We start from the raw sequence: 17783 nt of genomic DNA on the forward strand, positions 1-17783 counted from the left end.
CTGACACACAACTCTGCCATCCTTTACTGCCTTACTTCAAAGAACTGTAGGGGACCCCCCTGCCAGGCATTCTACTGCTCCTCCTTTGCTCTGGGGACCAGAAGGAGTGAAGACAAGAGGGAGCACTCTCATTCTTTTGGTTCCGAGGCATGCTTCAGACCATAGGGTTAAAGTTATGGGAAGGCAAGTCCAGGCTCAATAATTAGGAAGTGCATTCTAACAATATTGACTTTTTCATATTAAAACAGACTGAATAGGAAGGGAGTGATAGGCATATGTTCATATGTGCTGTGTGCTTAGTCATGTCTGACTCTTTGTGACCCCATAGATTGCAGCCTGCCATGCTCCTCTGTCCATGAAATTTTCCAGGCAAGAATACTGGAGTGGGATACCATTTCCTATTCCAGGGAATCTTCCCTACCCAGAGATCAAACCTGTGTCTCCTACGTCTTCTGCCTCCCCATTCATCAGTGATTTGCCCAAACATTAGTTCTAGTAACGAGAACTACTTAGGCCAGGATCAGAATGCACACCCAGGGACCTGACTTCAAAGAGAGTGACTTTTTTTTTTTTTTTTTAACCAATGCTGCCTCCCACAAAACACTGCAGAATTCTGAGCCTAGGGTTAGACCTGAGATAATAAAACATACTGACTTGCTGACTGTTTTGTATCTTAGTTTCAATTTAATGAGCAAACAGTAAGCCAAGACATTTCCTTTTATTAGCTCTTAGTAGACTCCTGCTTAAATGGCTCAGAGGTCCAGGGAATATTGTGTACAACCTCAATGAAGAATGTGGTGAGAAAAATACTTTTACGTATGTGTGTGTCTCTATATGTCTATTTTGTGTGGCATCTCTGAGGTTGCTGCCTGCTCTGCGGGGCTGCTCAGAAGCGTTTCTGGAGGGCAGTCTGGATATTCTTCAGCAGGCCCCACTTAGCTCGGTTCTTTCCACGCCCATCTGGTGTTACCACCTGCAATCAGAAGCAGAGAGCCCTGGCACCAACCACAAGGGACATAGCAGCTCCCAGAAGCCTGGCCTCTGCAGTGGGCCAGACATTACACACATTATCTGATTAGCTCCTCATGCCAACAATCACATGAGGCAGGTGCCGTTGATCCCATTTCAAAGATGAAAAAACTGAGGCTCAGAAAAACCAGGTAGATTTCCTAAAGTCTCAGTGCTAGTATGTGGTGGGTTTGGGATTTCACAGAGAAGGTCCCACTTCTTTAAGGCAAGAAGTGAGTGCTGATTATTGTGTTGAGGTTGTGACCTAGGTGGGCTTCACCAGAAAGTAGCCCCAGGGTGCTCCCCACCCAACCCATGGAAATTGTTTCTGTCACAGCTCTTATCATTTGTTCATTTCAGCGAGTGTGTTTCATTTTCTTACCAGAGTGTGAGCACCTTGATTGGGATGTGGAGGCAGTGACAATCTTTCATCTCTGTATTGCCAACATCAGATATGGTACAGAGAAGTGTCTTGAAAATTGAATGAAAGGTGAATAGAGTCATAATTTGTACATCTGCCAACCGCTTCTCTTTGATGCTTCATACCATCCCTGACCACAGTGCATAGTCAGTGCTCCCTAGAAAAGGCAGCTTGCGTTGGGTAGCAGGACTTTCCTAGAAGTTTCACCAACTCAGCTTAGATGTGGAGCTCCATGCCTTACCTTGAGCATGATAGACTTACCCAGATCTTGCCCTGATGGCATTTCTGTTCCTTCCCAATACACATTTACTAAGAAGGCATTTAGGGAGTGAGGTCAAAATCCGGGTGTGATAGACAGCGCACAGGACAAATGAGCTCAGTCTTGATGGATCAGGACTCATGGGGGAGGTAGAGTGGGGGTGCAGTTTGGATTGTGAAGAGCAATGTTTGTACAAAGCACAGAGTCTGTCTATATAAAGATTTTTATGTTTGTATTCAAGGGGAAAGGACAAAAAATAGACACTATTACCATTATGCTCTCTAGTTTTGCAAAATTTATTTTTAGTTTTAGAGAAAACAAGGCTTCATGCAAGACAAAGATTATATGTATGGTGTTAGATTACCCATTCCTAGATACAAATGGAAATAATACTTGGAGATAACCCTGATAAGGGTTATATAAATGTGTAAGATACACACACAGAGCTACTGGGGGCAATGAGGAAGAAATAACAGTGTTGTGACAGGTTGAGAATTGACTCATAAAAATAGGGGTAAATCCTACAAAAGCTCTGTCATAAAGGACAGGATCTTCAGAGATAAAGCCTGAGTACGACATGTGAATGGGGCAGTGGGGACTGAGGTGTGTCTCTGAACAAGAGGATCAGATGAAACAGGACAGAAGAAACAGAGAAGAGGACTTGAGGTACTAAAGACACTGAAATGATAGCTGATAGGCCTTCCCCTGCCCCCAAACCTCAGATGGCTTTCCAAATCAATTCTATCAAACTTTTGAAAAAGAGTACTTTTAGAAAATAGAAAAAGAGCAATAGTTTCCTAGCTCATTTTATCAAGCTAGTAAAATATTGGTTCTAGAAGCAGATAAAACCACACAAGCAAAACAGTATAGGTCCGGTTCATATATGATCATAGATGCAATACTCCAAAGCAAAATATGAGCTAACTAAAACCAAGTATATTATAAAAATAATGCATCATGATCATAGAGGGTTTATTCCATGAATTAAAGTGGAGTTTAACATCAGAAAAATTAATGTGATTTATTTCATTAATGCTTAAAGGAGAAAAATCACATGATTATCTTCAATGATTTAAAAAATTATAAAGTTGCATAAACTCTCAAAAATTTAAAAGTAGAAAGAACTTTCCCTAACTTAATAAAGATTATACATCCCAAAAACTAAATAAAAAAACCATCAGGGTTCAATGCAAAAACATTAAAATTAAGAATAAGACAAGGACATCAACTCTTACAACTGCCATTTCTACAGGACCCCTAGCCCTGGCCAAAGGTATAAGGAAAGAAAAAGAAACCAATGTTCAAGAATTGCAAGAAAAGAGATAAAACTATCATTATTTATAGCTGATATGATCTTATGCTTGGGAAAAAAAGCAGAATCAACAGATAGGCTCTCAGAATAATGAGACACTATTGAGATTGCTGGAATCATGATTAACCTATCAACACAGTAGTTTTTTTTTTTTTTTCCAAGCCAGCAGTACATTAGAAAATATAATTAAATAAAAATAACATTAATAATATAAACTAAGTCTGTAAAATATATAGTTTAACCAGAAACATGTAGTACCTCTACAAGAAGAATTTTAAAACCTTAATAAAGCACACAGGAGGTGATTTGAACAAAAATCAGAACTATTACAAAAATATTGTCTCCAAAGTAGAGACTCAATGCTTCCCCAACTGAATTCTACTCATTTTATCTTTTCTTTCTTTCTTTTTTTTTCTTTAGGAATTCAATTTACTTACTCCAAAATGGAGTTGGCCTTCAATAAATGAGGCCTTTAAAAAGCGTTAATTTTCATGCTTCATGTAAAGGAATGCATTTCTATTATTAACTAAGTAGACCTTAAAAAGAAAGAAGGACAATAGGGAGACTTACCTTAGCAGTTCATTAAGACATAACACAAAGCTGAAATCAACAATAAAGTAGTGTGGTATTGACATACGAGCAAACAGACCAATGGAATACAATAGAGAGCTCAGAGAAATGCCTCTGAATATATGGCAGTTTAATACAAGATCAAAGTGGCATCCTTTTTGTATTCTAATGGAGAGGATATTGCTAGGTAGATGATATTGGGAAAACTGACCCATTCAATGTCCAAAAAAAGTAGAACGTCCATACCTAGAACTACACACAAAGGTGAACTCTGGATGGATTAAAGTCCTAAATTTCAAAGGTCAAACTGAAGTTAATAAAAGAATATGTGGAAGATTACCTTTGTGATATAAGCCTTCTTAAGGACTTTTAAAACAAAACTTCAAAAGGTCAAACCATGAAAAAAATAACTGGTGACACTGATCACATCAAAATGGAAGATTTCTGCTGTTTCATGAAATACACAATGAACAAAGTGACAAAGTAGACATTAGTAGACAAATGTCAGAACTGAGGAGATATTAGCAGTATCTAAAACCATGATCTAGAATATACAAGGTCATACTGCAAATCATCTAGAAAAAGAAAAATGCAGTGGAAGAATGAGTACATGATATTTATCAGGCTATCTGCAGAAGAAGGAATCCTGAAAACAAGCCTATGAAATGAAATTTTAAATAATAAGGAGACAGCACTTTCTACCTATTGGGCTAGCAAAATGGTAATGGGCTAGGTGGGGTCTAGGATATAGGGACCCTCATTCACTCCTTATGCAATGTACATGCATCCAGTCAGATCAAGTACACACACACTCTATCCCCAGCAATTTCACTCATGGTATATGTCTGATAAGGGCTGAATTGTTTCAAAAATTTTTATGTTGAAGTCCTATTCTCAGTATTTCAGAATGTGATGTATTTAGAGACAGGGCTTTCAAAGAGTTGATTAAGTTAAAATGAGGTCATGATGGAGGGTCTTAACAAACCTAGACAGTGTATTAAAAAGCAAAGACATCACTTTGCTGACAAAGGTCCATATAGTCAAAGCTATTGTTTTTCCGGTAGTCATGTACAGATGTGAGAGTTGGACCATGAAGAAGGTTGAACGCCAAATAATTGATGCTTTTGAATTGTGGTGCTGGAGAAGACTCTTGAGAGTCCCTTGGACTGCAAGGAGATCAAACCAGTCAATCCTGAGGGAAATCAACTCTGAATACTCATTGGAAGTACTGATGCTGAAGCTGAAGCTCCAATACTTTGGGTGCCTGATGCGAAGAGGTGACTCACTGGAAAAGACCCTGATGCTGGGAAAGACTGAAGGCAGGAGGAGAAGAGGGTGGAGAGGAGACGGCAGAGGATGAGATGGTTACATAGCATCACTGACTTAATGGACATGAGTTTGAGCAAATTCCAGGAGATAGTGAAGGACAGGGAAGCCTGGTGTGCTACAGTCCTTGGGGTCACAGAGAGTCAGACATGGCTTAGCAACTGAAAAACAACAACAAATCCAATGTGACTGTCCTTATAAGAAGAGGAAGTCTGGACACACAGAGGCACATCTGAGGTGCACTTGCATGAGAAAAAACTCTGTGAGTCTTTTCTCACAGGGAGAAGGTGGGGAGAAAGTAGACATTTGCAAATCATGGGGAAGGGTCTCAGAAGAAACCAGACCCTCCAATACCTTAATCTTGGGCTCCTGGCTTCCAGAACAGTGAGACAATACATTTCTGTTGTTTAAGCCAATTAGTAACACCTAATGTGACAAACTCTAGTAAACTAATAAAATGTCCCAGAGAAAGTCTCACATCCTCATCCCACCCACAAAATATGAATAAGGCTGTTCACCGAGCATTATTGGAAGTCACCTGAGTATCTATTCTGCTGAGTCAACAGGTAAAACGTGGTGAACACCAGCTTATTGTAAAGGATGGGGCAGTGTTAGGAGTTAGGGGCTAAATGCGCCCAACAACATGGGTGGTTCATAAAAACAGTGTTCAGAGTAAAAAGGTAAGACACAGTAAGTTATGTAACACCATGATGTTTGCGTAAATTAATAACATTCAAAAAAATACACACCATGTAAGAACACATAAAAGCAACAAGATGCACAGAAAACATACTGGAATGGATATTTAGGGAGGGAAGGCAATGGCACCCCACTCCAGTACTCTTGCTTGGAAAATCTCATGGACGGAGGAGCCTGTTAGGCTGCAATCCATGGGGTCATTAAGAGTCGGACACGACTGAGCGACTTCACTTTCACTTTTCACTTTCATGCATTGGAGAAGGAAATGGCAACCCACTCCAGTGTTCTTGCCTGGAGAATCCCAGGGACGGGGGAGCCTGGTGGGCTGCCGTCTATGGGGTCGCACAGAGTTGGACACGACTGAAGTGACTTAGCATAGCATAGCATAGTCACAAAAGGAATTAAATACATAAATAAGAAAGGGCTTGAAGTCCTAAGATTTTTTGCCCAATAAAACATAACTCTCAAGAACAAAAGCACCCCCTAATACCAAAAAAAATCAAACAAACAAAAAGAAAAGGGCCTTAAATAGACCCATGTTGGTAATGGACCATGGGTTGAGGTGTCTGACTAATTCCACCTTCTGTGTGTGAGGTTAAAAAATGATAGATCAGGTTTGAGCCTAAATTATACTCATTCCAGGGTTCTAACTTATTGGCAGGGAAAATAGGAAGGGACTAATAGGGTTCTATTTACATGAACCATCAAGGGGCCCTTTGGAAAATAATGAATTCTAAGGAGACAGAGCATGTAAACCACTTCAACTTCATTTCAGGGCATGGAGTCACTGTGAGTATGTGGGTGAGTGAGAGGGTAGCTTCGGGGTAGTTATTTCGAATGCATACTAGTGTTGGTCACTCAAATTATCCTCTAACCCCAGCCCCTGAATATGTATGTGTTACCCTAAGGCAGGGTGTCTGCAGTTAGGACAGAAGGAAAACCAGAAGAAGGCTTTTGTGAAACTGAACATGTCCAGGAAGGCCAGGTAGCCCTGCTCTGTGGCTGGACTTCCAGCCTAAGTGCAGCCTGAGCAGGAAGGAAGCAGCCCTGTGGATACTCAGGGTAGCCGGCAGGACCACTTCCTGAGCACACATGAGGCACAGTTGAGGGGCGGGACCCAGTACAGACTGAGAAGGAATTTGAGAGTATGGGTGGGGACAGGGATTGGTGCATTTCCTTAAGAACTATAGGGAATGACACAGAACAGTACCAGTTTGTGATTATTCTGGGGCCTGAATATCTATCCTCAGACCTGATGTAAGCTGGGAAATCTGGTTTATGTCAGATTGTAGTAGGCAGAATAATGCTCCCCGCAAAGATGCCCATGTCCAAATCCCAGGAGCCTGTGAATGTCACGTTACATGGCTATGCTGTGTGTGCTTAGTCACTCAGTTATGTCTGACTGCTTGTGACTCCATGGACTATAGCCTGCCAGGCTCCTCTATCCATGGGATTCTCCAGGCAAGAACACTGGAGTGGGTTGCCATGCTCTCCTCCAGGGGATCTTCCCAAACCAGGGATGGAACCCAGGTCTCCCACAATCCAGGCAGGTAGTTTACCGTCTGAGCCATCAGGGAAGCCCTGTTACTTGGCAAAGAGGGACTAAGGTTGCTAGTCAGCTGGTTTTAAGAAAGGGAGATTAAGGACTTCCTGGTGGTCCAGTGGCTAAGACTACACGCTGTCAATGCAGGGGCCTGGGTTCAATCCCTGGCCAGTGAACAAGATCCCACATGTTGCAACTAAAGATCCTGTGTACTGCAACAAAGACTGAAGAGCTCATGTGCAGCAGCTAAGACCCAGTGTAGCCAAATAAATAACTATTAAAAAAAAAGAGGGATTTATTGAATCATCAAGTGGATCTATGTGACCACAAGAGTCCTTCAAAGTAGAAGAGGGAGAGGCAGAAGGGAACCACAGAGATGATGACGTGAGGGCTCAGTCTAAAGTTGCTAGTGTTGAAAATAGAGGAAGAAGCCATGAGCTGAGGAATGTGGCAGCTGCTTGAAGGCCGAAAAGGCAAGGAAATGAATTTTCCCCTGGAGCCTCTAGAAATCACATAGCCCTGCTCACACCTTAGATCTCTGATCCCCAGAATTGTGAGTTAAGAGGGAAATTTGTATTGTTTAAGCTACCAATTTGTTATAGGAGCAATAGGAAACCAAGGCAAGGGGAAAAGTTAGATTTATCATGGAAAGACTTCCCAGAAGTTTGAAGACTTCCCTGGAGATTTGAAGTCAGAGGGAGACAATGGGGTAAGAACGGGGGCAGTGGTCTAGAGGAAGAGCAGGAGGAGGGACGGAGCCCACAGAGTACATGATTGGTCCAAAACCACGTCTCCATTCCTTCTCAAACATCAGTGAAGCTCTTGGATGTTAGAAGCTCTCACCTGGGAACTAGGGGCCAAGAGGTGTGAGCAAGGACAGCATGATGCCTGTCCTCACTGAGTCGCTGCCTAGTGGACTTGGGGCTTGGACCCGGGTACGCTGCTCAAGCCCAGTACTCTTTCTGATGTATGATTTTGCTTCGTAAAGAAAAGTCCCACTCACTGCTGTTGTTTGGACAGCATCCTTCCAGAGTGTGAGGCCAGGTCCCCGAGGCTGAGCCCACCCTGCCCAGACTTCACTGCATCTGATTATCTGATTATGGTGCATGGGACGAAGAACTCCTGCCTTGGATGAGACCTAGGTTCCCACTCAACTCCTTCGGGTTACATGAGGCCAGTCAATTTCCCTGTCTGAGCCTCAGTTTCCTCTTCTGTAAACTGGAGGCAGTAACTGCCTGCCTTCGAGCGGTTGGGATGATCACTGATAATGAATATACAGTGTTGGACACAGAGTCAGCCTGCAATGAATGAGACCTTTAAAAAGTGTTAAAGTTAATTTTCATGCTTCATGTATTAGACTGCAAATAAAATCCCTAAAAAATAAAATCAACAAGCCACATACTATGAAAATCAAATATAAAAGGTGTTATTTCACTTCCTTAACAAAAGGATGGGAATATTGCATTTTGGATAAGAAATGATTCTGCTGCCTCATTACGGCATTTTAAATGAAACCTTTCAGGAATACCTGCATAGTACTGATGCCGAAGGAAAAATATTTCGATTTTATAGGAAAGAGCTGAAGTCATTACTTTTATGAAGCTTTATAAATGTCATTCAAACACACCATCTTATTTTCATTTGCTACTGAAGCCTTTACTTATGCAAATCATGACAAATGTTAAGGAAAGCTGAGTTTCCCCTGGAATGCTAATATAATCACAAAAAAGGAGGAAGAATTACTTCTGAAGGAAAAATCTATATTGCAGCTCTTTGAGTCAGATAAAAATGAAGCTTCCAGAAAAGCTCATTAATTAGTGCTCTGCTTATTTAGAAATTGTGTTAAAAAGAAAAGAAACTGGAATGAGTTTTCTTCCTTTATAGGGAGAGCAAACGCTTGACCTAAACAGTTTCAGGGGTATGTTGCTTCTCAATTGATTGTAAAATAGCACATAACAACTTTCAGGCCTCTTTCAGTAGTTTGCAATTATTAATTTTACATATCAGTTTCTTTCCTCTCTTTTATGTAGACATTTGTTAATATATTTATTTGTTTGGTCACATTTTCACTCGTGTATTCATTCAATAACCATTAAGACCCTGCTCTATGCACAGTGCTTTGGTAGGCATTGTGGGAGAAAGAAAGATGAATTAAATGTGAATTTTGTTTTCAAGCAGTTCAGAGTGTAAGAGGGATGACAGAATATCTACCTAAGGAAGGCTGACACTCTTTGGTCTCTCCACCCACATCTTTGTCCCTTGCATCTAAAAATGACTTAAGATACATGTTAAAAAAAAAAACCAATAACAGCACTGAGTGCCCTTCATGGGCAAGACATTTCAGAGGAATTTCTAAAAAATGAGAAGGTAGATGGAATTAGATTGAAAGAAAAATCCATAGTCAAAAGGACCTGCTGTCAAATGTGGCAGCAGCAGAGGGTGTTCTTTGCTCTGGAGAGAAGGGTACCAGCAAGAACTGGGCTGTGGGGCAACTGACCGACAGGGTACCTGGCTGGGGTCTAACAGGGGGAGCAACCAGGCGACTTTCTCATCAGTCACTCTGCCTTCCCGTGTGAGTATCTGACCTCCGTGGAGCGGGAGGGGATGCACAGGGGTGCTGTGCTTCAGAAACAGCGCATCGGGGTGGAGTAGAGGGCCCCCACCCCTCCCCAGGAGACTTGTTTCAAGTGTAATGAGCAACAGCACAATCCTCCCACTTCCTTTCATCACTAGAGGTAGCAACCAGTCAGATTCTTGAGTTCAGGGGCATGGAGCTAGTCAGACTGTGTTGGTCACACACGGATTGCACCACAAACCTCCAAAACCACATGCAAGCTGAATTTAGGGGAGGAGAAATGATGGGCTAGCTAACAGTGGTGCAGACTGGACAGAAGCAGAGATGGAAGAAGGGTGTGTGTGGGAGGGAGTAGAACGAGAGATACTGATGGAGAGACTGAGAGAAACTGATGACTTGCCAGTTTTCTTGTGTATCAGGTGTGTGTCCCACCTGGAAGTGGTCTCATGAGAGTCCTTTCTCTCTGCACTATAAATTTCTCTTTTCAAAAGTCAAAAGGAATGGATTTATTCTCTTTACTTCTAAAGAATCTCTGATTAAGATATAATTTACTGATTCCTAAGAGCACTATCATGGTTGTACAGTGAGATAGTTCTAGGCAGTCTTGGCATTTTTCTTCCCTCCTTTGAATATCAATAAAATTACGCCCCTGAATGTATTTCCCCTGGAGATACAAGGAAGAACCAGCCTTGCATCACAAAAAAAGGGGAATAATCTTATCCCTTCCTTTTTTGGAATCCTTCCTGGCTTGCTCACTGGCAACTCCTTGACTTTCAGATACACAACAAATACATTTTTTAGTATAAGTATTTCCTAAATATGGCATGGGATACACTAACACTAAAAAATTTATTCATTGCATGCATCCTGTATTTATATTGGTTAAATCTGATGCACTATCTTTGCTTGAGTCACCACGGGGGCTAATGTGTCACTTTTTTTGTCCTTCTTACACCAAGATTATTTGTTTTCTAGACTTTGAGCCCCTTGAAGGCAAGAATTATGTCTTATTTTCCTTGGCACCTCTACATCCTAACCTGATACCTGGCACGAATGTTTTCTAAATCAGACTGAGGTGATGATTCTCAGGCCTCATTGGCAAAGTTGGTTGAGGCCAGGGCCCCTCTCTGTGTCCTTGAGTAGTAAGTTTTCTGGGAGTAGAGGGGCCTGTCACAGGGTGAGTTCCATGATCTCGCGATCATCCTGACAGGTGCATCCAAAGTGGATCAAGAACATCTGTCTGAGAAATAATGTGTACAGTACCTTGCAAATGTCACTCCACTGCCCGGGACCATTATCATTGATGGCTCGCACTTTAAACAGATACTCGGTGTTGGGGGTCAGGTTGTGTAGCTCCAGATTCTGCTGCATTATGTCCCGAATTTGTCCACAGAGCTCTGTCCGCACATTGTTAGGAGGGGAAGTAATGAGTTCGTAGAATTCCATCTCAAAAGAGTCCACGTCTTCTGTTGGGCATGTCCAGTAAACCTAGGAAGAAGTGGATGTATTAGTCGGGTATTAGCAGACACCATGCAGTTTTCTTTTTCCTTGAAGCTCGGTGTTGTTGACCCCATGGGGTAAGTTTAAACTGATTCAGTCCCTCTAGCTGCTGAAGACCTTGTGCAACAGTCTTGAAAGGCTGGGTGATGAGTCCTGACATGATGTTTACTATGCATTTTAAGAACAGATGGATGCTCCTCTGGCTTCTGTTCCTATCAGTCAATGTGGAGGTGATCTTGCCCTCTGAACACCACTAACCAAAGTGTCTACCATTTACTGAACATCTGTTATGCATCAGATTGTGTCAGACATGGCCTGACTCATGTGGTCCTCACAACTCCCTCAGAGGGAAATTTTATTATCCCATTTTACAGTGGGGGGCTTCCCAGGTGGCGCCACAGTAAAAAGCCTGCTGGCCAATGCAGGAGACACAAGAGATGTGCGTTCAATCCCTGGGTCAGGAAGAATGCCTGGAGTAGGAAATGGCAACCCACTCCAGTATTCTTGCCTGGAAAATTCCATGGACAGAGGAGCCTGGAGGGCTGTAGCCCATGGGGTTGCAGAGTCGGACACAACTGAGTGGCTGACTATGTATGTAGGTATTTTACTGTGGAGCTCAGAAAGGTTACATTTAGCAATTTCAACTAGAAGTTGAAAAGTGTATGTATTTCAACCCTTCATTTATATACAAAAGAGTTGCAAAGAGGTGAAATTACTCATCCAAGTAATGGAGAATATATTTTCACACTCAAAGCATAAAATATCAACTCTTGGGAAGAGAAATATTAACAAATGTTAATTAGTAGATTGTGCCTGATGTATAAATATTTTATAATAACTGTATTTTTAAACATACATTGCGTACTTTATTTAAATTTTCATAAAATTAAGTGTTATTGTGTGTACAGGGAGCTCAGCCCAGTTGCTCTGTGATGACCTAGACGGGTAGGATGGAGGTTGGGGTGGGAGGGAGGTTCAAGAGGGAGGAGATGTATGTATACTTAGGGCTGATTCACGCTGCTGTATGGCAGAAATCAACCAACATTGTAAAGCAAATATCCACCAATTAAAAATATAAAAATGTTGTTGTGTATAAAATAAAGTTAATTTATAACTACTCTTATAAGTATACATATTTTAAAGTTGCTATGAATTTGTATGATTACTTTATAATTATTTTTATATATTTACACTTTTAGAAGTGTAAAAAGCCTGACTTATTAATAAGTCATATAAATGTATAAAGTTTTAAAATATTTTTTGATTATCAAAATGTACTCGTTTTAAATACAAACTTGGAAAACACATAAAAAGTATAAGAAATAAACATCTCTTATAATCTCAGTTAATAATTATTATTTCTTTCCAATTTTAGAATACACACAAATACAAAAATGTATGTAATTCGGATTATATTGCTTTGATTCCTGCTTTTTTCACTTATTGCATTTTATATATGTCCCTATATCATTAAAATTCATTAAAGCACCATTTTAATAATTGCCCCATAAATGATTTAGTCCTTCTATAGTTGAACAGTTAGGTTGTCTCTAATTTTACATTCTAATAATGATGCATTGAACGCTTTGGGGCATGGATCTTCATCACGTTTTTAATCATTTCTTTAGGAGGGATTTCTAGAAATAAAATGGAGTTTTTATAAAAAACTCTTTAAGATTTTTAAGATACATAGTGACAACTCATAAGACTAACTTAAAGAGTATTTCCTGTGCCAAAAGGAGACAATAAATTTAAGGTTTACCAAAGGAGAAATGTGTAGGGGTAGAGGTATAAATTAGGAGCTTGGGATGAACACACACACACTACTGTATATAAAATAGATAACCAATAAGGACCTACTATATAGCACGGGGAACTGTATTCAATATTCCATAACAACCTATATGAAAAAGAATCTGACAAAGAATGAATATATGTGTGTTTGTAACTGAATCACTCTGCTGTACACCTGAAACTAAAAAATCATTGTAAATCAACTATACTCCAAGTAAATTCAAACAAACAAAACCAAATATCCCCAAACAAAAGAGAACTGTTAGTCAATCATCACTCAAGAGACATGCCAATACTGATTTCAACTTCTGTATCCCTGAGCACTGTGATTCCTGTGTGAACTATTCCCCACGATCCTGAAATAGGTGCATTTCAGCTATTCAGGTGAAAATATAAAAAAAATGATATTTTTACACCAAATACCACTGTCTGGCAGTAGGTTTAGGTGTCCTATTTTGAGAGTCAGTGACTTCACTGAGCTTTCCTATGTACGTTCCTTTCTTGAATTCATCAAGGGACCATTTACAGGTGGCATAGGGAGACTGTTCTCCAAGCTCAAGTATAGGGCAAACATCACCAGTCATTCCCATCCAGAGCTAGATCTTGCCAACCTCTCAAGTGGTCTGAGTTGCGTGGAGATGAGACCTAATGCAATCCCTGACACAATGTCACATGCATGCAGGTGTTGCTGATCTAGTATCATTTGGAAGTGTAGGTTCAGCTACTTCGTTGTGGGTACCTGTTATATGAAGGGCAGAGATACATTTGCTGTGTCTGACAGCCCATGGGAGGATATGTTCTATATGTTCTACCTTGCAACATAAGGTCATTCCTGGAGTCAATTATAAATGCCAAAACATAGATTATGATGTTTCAGGAGAGTAAAAAAGTAAGGCTTGGTCAGTGTCTCCCTATAATTTTCTTGTTTCTACATCCTTTGATACTGAAGGGTGGTCTGCTAATTGGCAGCAATGTCAACATCTGGAAGTCTGTTAGAAGTGCAGAATCTCAGGCCCCACTGAGACCCACTGAAGCAGACTCTGCATTTAACAAGATTCCCAGGCACATGTTAATGTTTGAGAACCACTAGTTTAGGCTTCAAGGACATTAAGTGTCTTTGTGAGTGCTCTCAGATCATGAGGACAGAAGGTGGATTCTGCTACATGGGAGCAGGCCATGGGTTGGCTTGGGAATTGTCCCTCTAGTGGCCCCAAGAGGAGGCAAGATATGCTCTCATAGAATACATTTTTTCCTTCCTGGATGCTAATGCTGCTGCTGCTGCTAAGTCGCTTCAGTCGTGTCCGACACTGTGCAACCTCATAGACAGCAGCCCACCAAGCTCCCCCGTCCCTGGGATTCTCCAGGCAAGAACACCGGAGTGGGTTGCCATTTCCTTCTCCAATGCATGAAAGTGAAAAGTGAAAGTGAAGTCGCTCAGTCGTGTCCGACTCTTAGCGACCCCATGGACTGCAGCCTACCAGGCTCCTCTGTCCATGGGATTTTCCAGGCAAGACTACTGGAGTGGGGTGCCATCGCCTTCTCCAATAGAACATTATATAAACTATTCAGTTTAGATTCAATCAGCTAGATTTGAAAGGAATGTTAAGAGATGGGCTATTTGTTCATATTAGGCCAAGAAGGTCAAGGAAGAGTCACATCCCTTGACGCTGAGTGATGGCAGTTGTAGAGGTCTGTGAGAGATACATACCCTCCCTCACTAAAAAAAAAGCTGAATCTCAGGAGATAAGAACTGGAATTCCATTGGGGATTATCCTTCTAATCTTTCCAAATCATGAAGAGTCTAGATATTTTCTATAGAAAAAGTAGCAATTTATAGGAATCACAGCTGATAAATCATGGAGCCTGCTTTTCTAATTCCAATTTCTGTTCTCTTTCTACTGTTACAGGCTTTCCTTTGGGAAATATTACCCTCTTCAAGCAGTCTCTTCAAATTACTTTGGTTCCCAAATTGCAGTCTCTTTCAATAGAGAAGCTGTCTTTGAAGTGGAATTGGGGCTTTCAGATGCATATCTGGCTATGAGTTAAATACATTGTTTGGTTTAAGCCAATCTCGGGCTCTTAAGACTTCAGGAACTTTTCCCTTTTGAATGGACTGACCACACAGAGTCCAGAGGAACAGATCTGAGTGACCGTATCCGAGTGGTCAATGAACTAAGTGCAAACTTTCCTGACTACCCACCTCCATGCCATAGCTCACACCCTCCCATCTTTCCTACGGGGCCCAGAGCCTTTCTTACCTTGGCAGCTCTTGGATACACCAGAGTCTGGTAGATAATAATTGGGCCTGGAGTCTGCACAGAGCTATCGTTGAATGAGTACCAGTTGTGGAAGCTATTGCTATTCTGCACAGGCTGGTTTTCTACCCCTGCGCTCCAGTAGGTATAGAGGCCATCTGTGGGCTTGGCAGGTGCAGCTGACTGGGCTCGCCCATAGGCTTCCAGACCTATCTTGGTCTTCTCACAGGCAGGGGCATTGAAGGACAATAAGGAGGAGCTTCGCTGGTATATCTGCTGGTTGTTGAAGCTGTGGGTGCTGAAAGTGACCTTCCTGGCGATCATCATTTCTGACTGCAGGGGATAGGGGGACGGCAGGGAGTCCCCAGAGGAACACACCTTCTTGGGTCCTGTGGGGAAGAGCTCGTGAATGGCACTGGAGAGCTCAGCGAAGTCCAAGGGCATGCAGTTCAAGGAGTGTAGCCGGAGCTGTGGGTCGGGCCTGTAAGTGCTCTGGATGCCATCCTCGATCTGGTCCACCAGGATCTTGGCTGACTGCAGGAATGCCACTTGGCCTGTCTCCTTCAGAGCCTCCTTGGAGTAGGCAATCAGGCCATCCATTTCGTTCACCTTCATGGTAGTGACGTACACATACTTTTCAATTTCCTTCTGCCTGGATACCTCCAGATTCTCTATCTGCTCCATGATGGTTTTCTCTTTCTCCTGGAGAATGCTGCGCAGCTTGAGAAATCCATTTCTGATCTCTTTTCGCTTTACCTCCTTGTCAGCTTTAAAGCTGTTTTTTAAAATATTGAATTCCATGAGGTCATTATCAATTTCATAGCGGACTGCAAAACAATCAAGTTAGTTACTTCAGTTAAATTTTTCAGTTCCCCAGATATCAAAGCCAGTGGCAAACTGGAGCATACTAACTTGGGCTCCAAGGAAGTAGGTGAAAAGGGAGGAAAACCACTTGTTGCTGGGCTGAAAGATGCTAGTATAGGTTTATAAAGTGACTCTGGCCCCTCTCCACACACCCTTCTCTTCCTCTTTGTCTAATATTTCCCTTGGGTATGACAGCCAGCCTTCCCTGAAATACTTCTATCTAATAATTCTTATAGCCTTGGGTCTAAAGGTGGAAGTTCAAGGCCACCCTTGATGTTAGTTTTCACTCAACTTTACCTGTTAGCAAGTTGGACTTGAGAAGAGGTGATGTCACAAAGTGGTGGATTTTCCCTATGTGAAAGCCTAAGCTTTTGCAGGGGTGGGAGAAGAAAAAAAACTTCTGATGACTACTTCTAAATATTGCTTTGTCTCATTCACCAAAACCCAGCCCTAGACAATAGTGGCAAATTAGCAAAGTTCCCCTTCACTGTGGCTTCTCTTTGACATGTCCTTTTCCTCTGCTGGGGGCTTTGACTCTCTTGGGTTCAGCTGGACTCCCTGTCTTGCCTACCCCACCTCCCAGTTCCTTTCCAGAAAGGGTCTGCTGTTACAAGTCAAGGAAAACCAAGTTCATCCTGCAGCCTTGACATGGCATTTGGATTTTAAGTCCACTCAACTGTTCAACAACTATTTATGGGACACCTATTCCACATCATATACTTTTCTAAGCTCTAAGGATATAGATATGAGTATGAGAGACCACTGATGCCCCAGGAATGCACAAACCCAATGATGCTGCAGTGCAGAGGATGCCAGGGCAGGGTGAGCATGCGGCCCACCTCTGTCTGTGAAATGGCAACTTCATTGGCTTTACAGGGTTTTAGGCATTTGACAGCAATTTGAATACAGGTTAACCTTCTGTGGCCTATTCTAGAGGTAAGGTCCTCTCCAGGAAAGGGTGACTCTGCAGTAAATTGATGGGCTATAATCCTTTCCAGATTTTACTCGGCCATGGGGATGACCAAATCTTGGTTGGTAACATGGTCCTGGATCCACAGTAAGTTGGATTTCTGTGGGTGGTGGCCTTTGTGACAATGATGTGCATTAAACCCTAGGGTTCTGGCAGACTGTGAGAACAGGACAACAACTGTCTTGGTTACCACTGTGACTAGGATATGTAGAGGTGCTGGAAAGGTGTTTGTTGAGTGTAAGCCATTCTGTTGTGTTTTCTCACATCTTCAGGGTGAATGTCAGTAGTGTTGCTTTCTGGTCTACTTTCTGAGGCCCTCATTTCCTCTGCCCACCTCCTTCCTCATACTGGCCCAGAAGGGTGGATGGAGAGGCAATACAGATGGGGGCTGAACAGGGGAGTATCAGGATGTGATTGCAGTGGTGCTGAGAAATGCTCCCTGCCCTCCCCACATGCATGCCCTGCTTGTGACTTAGGGTCCCAGAAATTCCACTTAATGATGCACTGGTTCCTTTGACTCTTCAGCAGTTACTCATTGTTAAAGATATTTGAATAGGAAATTCCTTGCTTTATTAGGGATTAGTTAGGTATCTGTAGAGCAGAGTCCAGAGAGACAAGATAAAAATATCTTGACGAGGGGAAAGGGGGGTTATCAGCAGAGGAGAAGAGAGGAGAGACCAGAAGCAC

At 41.9% G+C, this 17783-nt stretch overlaps 1 protein-coding gene across 1 annotated transcript in view; it reads right to left on the reverse strand.

The window, feature by feature from the left end:
• Positions 1 to 886: 886 nt before the first annotated feature.
• TRIM42 (tripartite motif containing 42) overlaps positions 887 to 17783 on the reverse strand; it is a 30395-nt gene continuing 13498 nt past the window's right edge. The window contains exons 3-5 of the mRNA XM_010858202.1: positions 15266 to 16089; positions 10977 to 11201; positions 887 to 973 (exon numbers count right to left, since the gene is read on the reverse strand). Of these exons, the coding sequence (XP_010856504.1) occupies positions 887 to 973; positions 10977 to 11201; positions 15266 to 16089 (1136 nt within the window). The remainder of the gene's footprint in view (positions 974 to 10976; positions 11202 to 15265; positions 16090 to 17783) is intronic.

The sequence above is a fragment of the Bison bison genome, unplaced genomic scaffold (genome assembly GCF_000754665.1).
Source record: "Bison bison bison isolate TAMUID 2011002044 unplaced genomic scaffold, Bison_UMD1.0 scf7180017864384, whole genome shotgun sequence".
NCBI classification, from domain to species: Eukaryota; Metazoa; Chordata; class Mammalia; order Artiodactyla; family Bovidae; genus Bison; species Bison bison.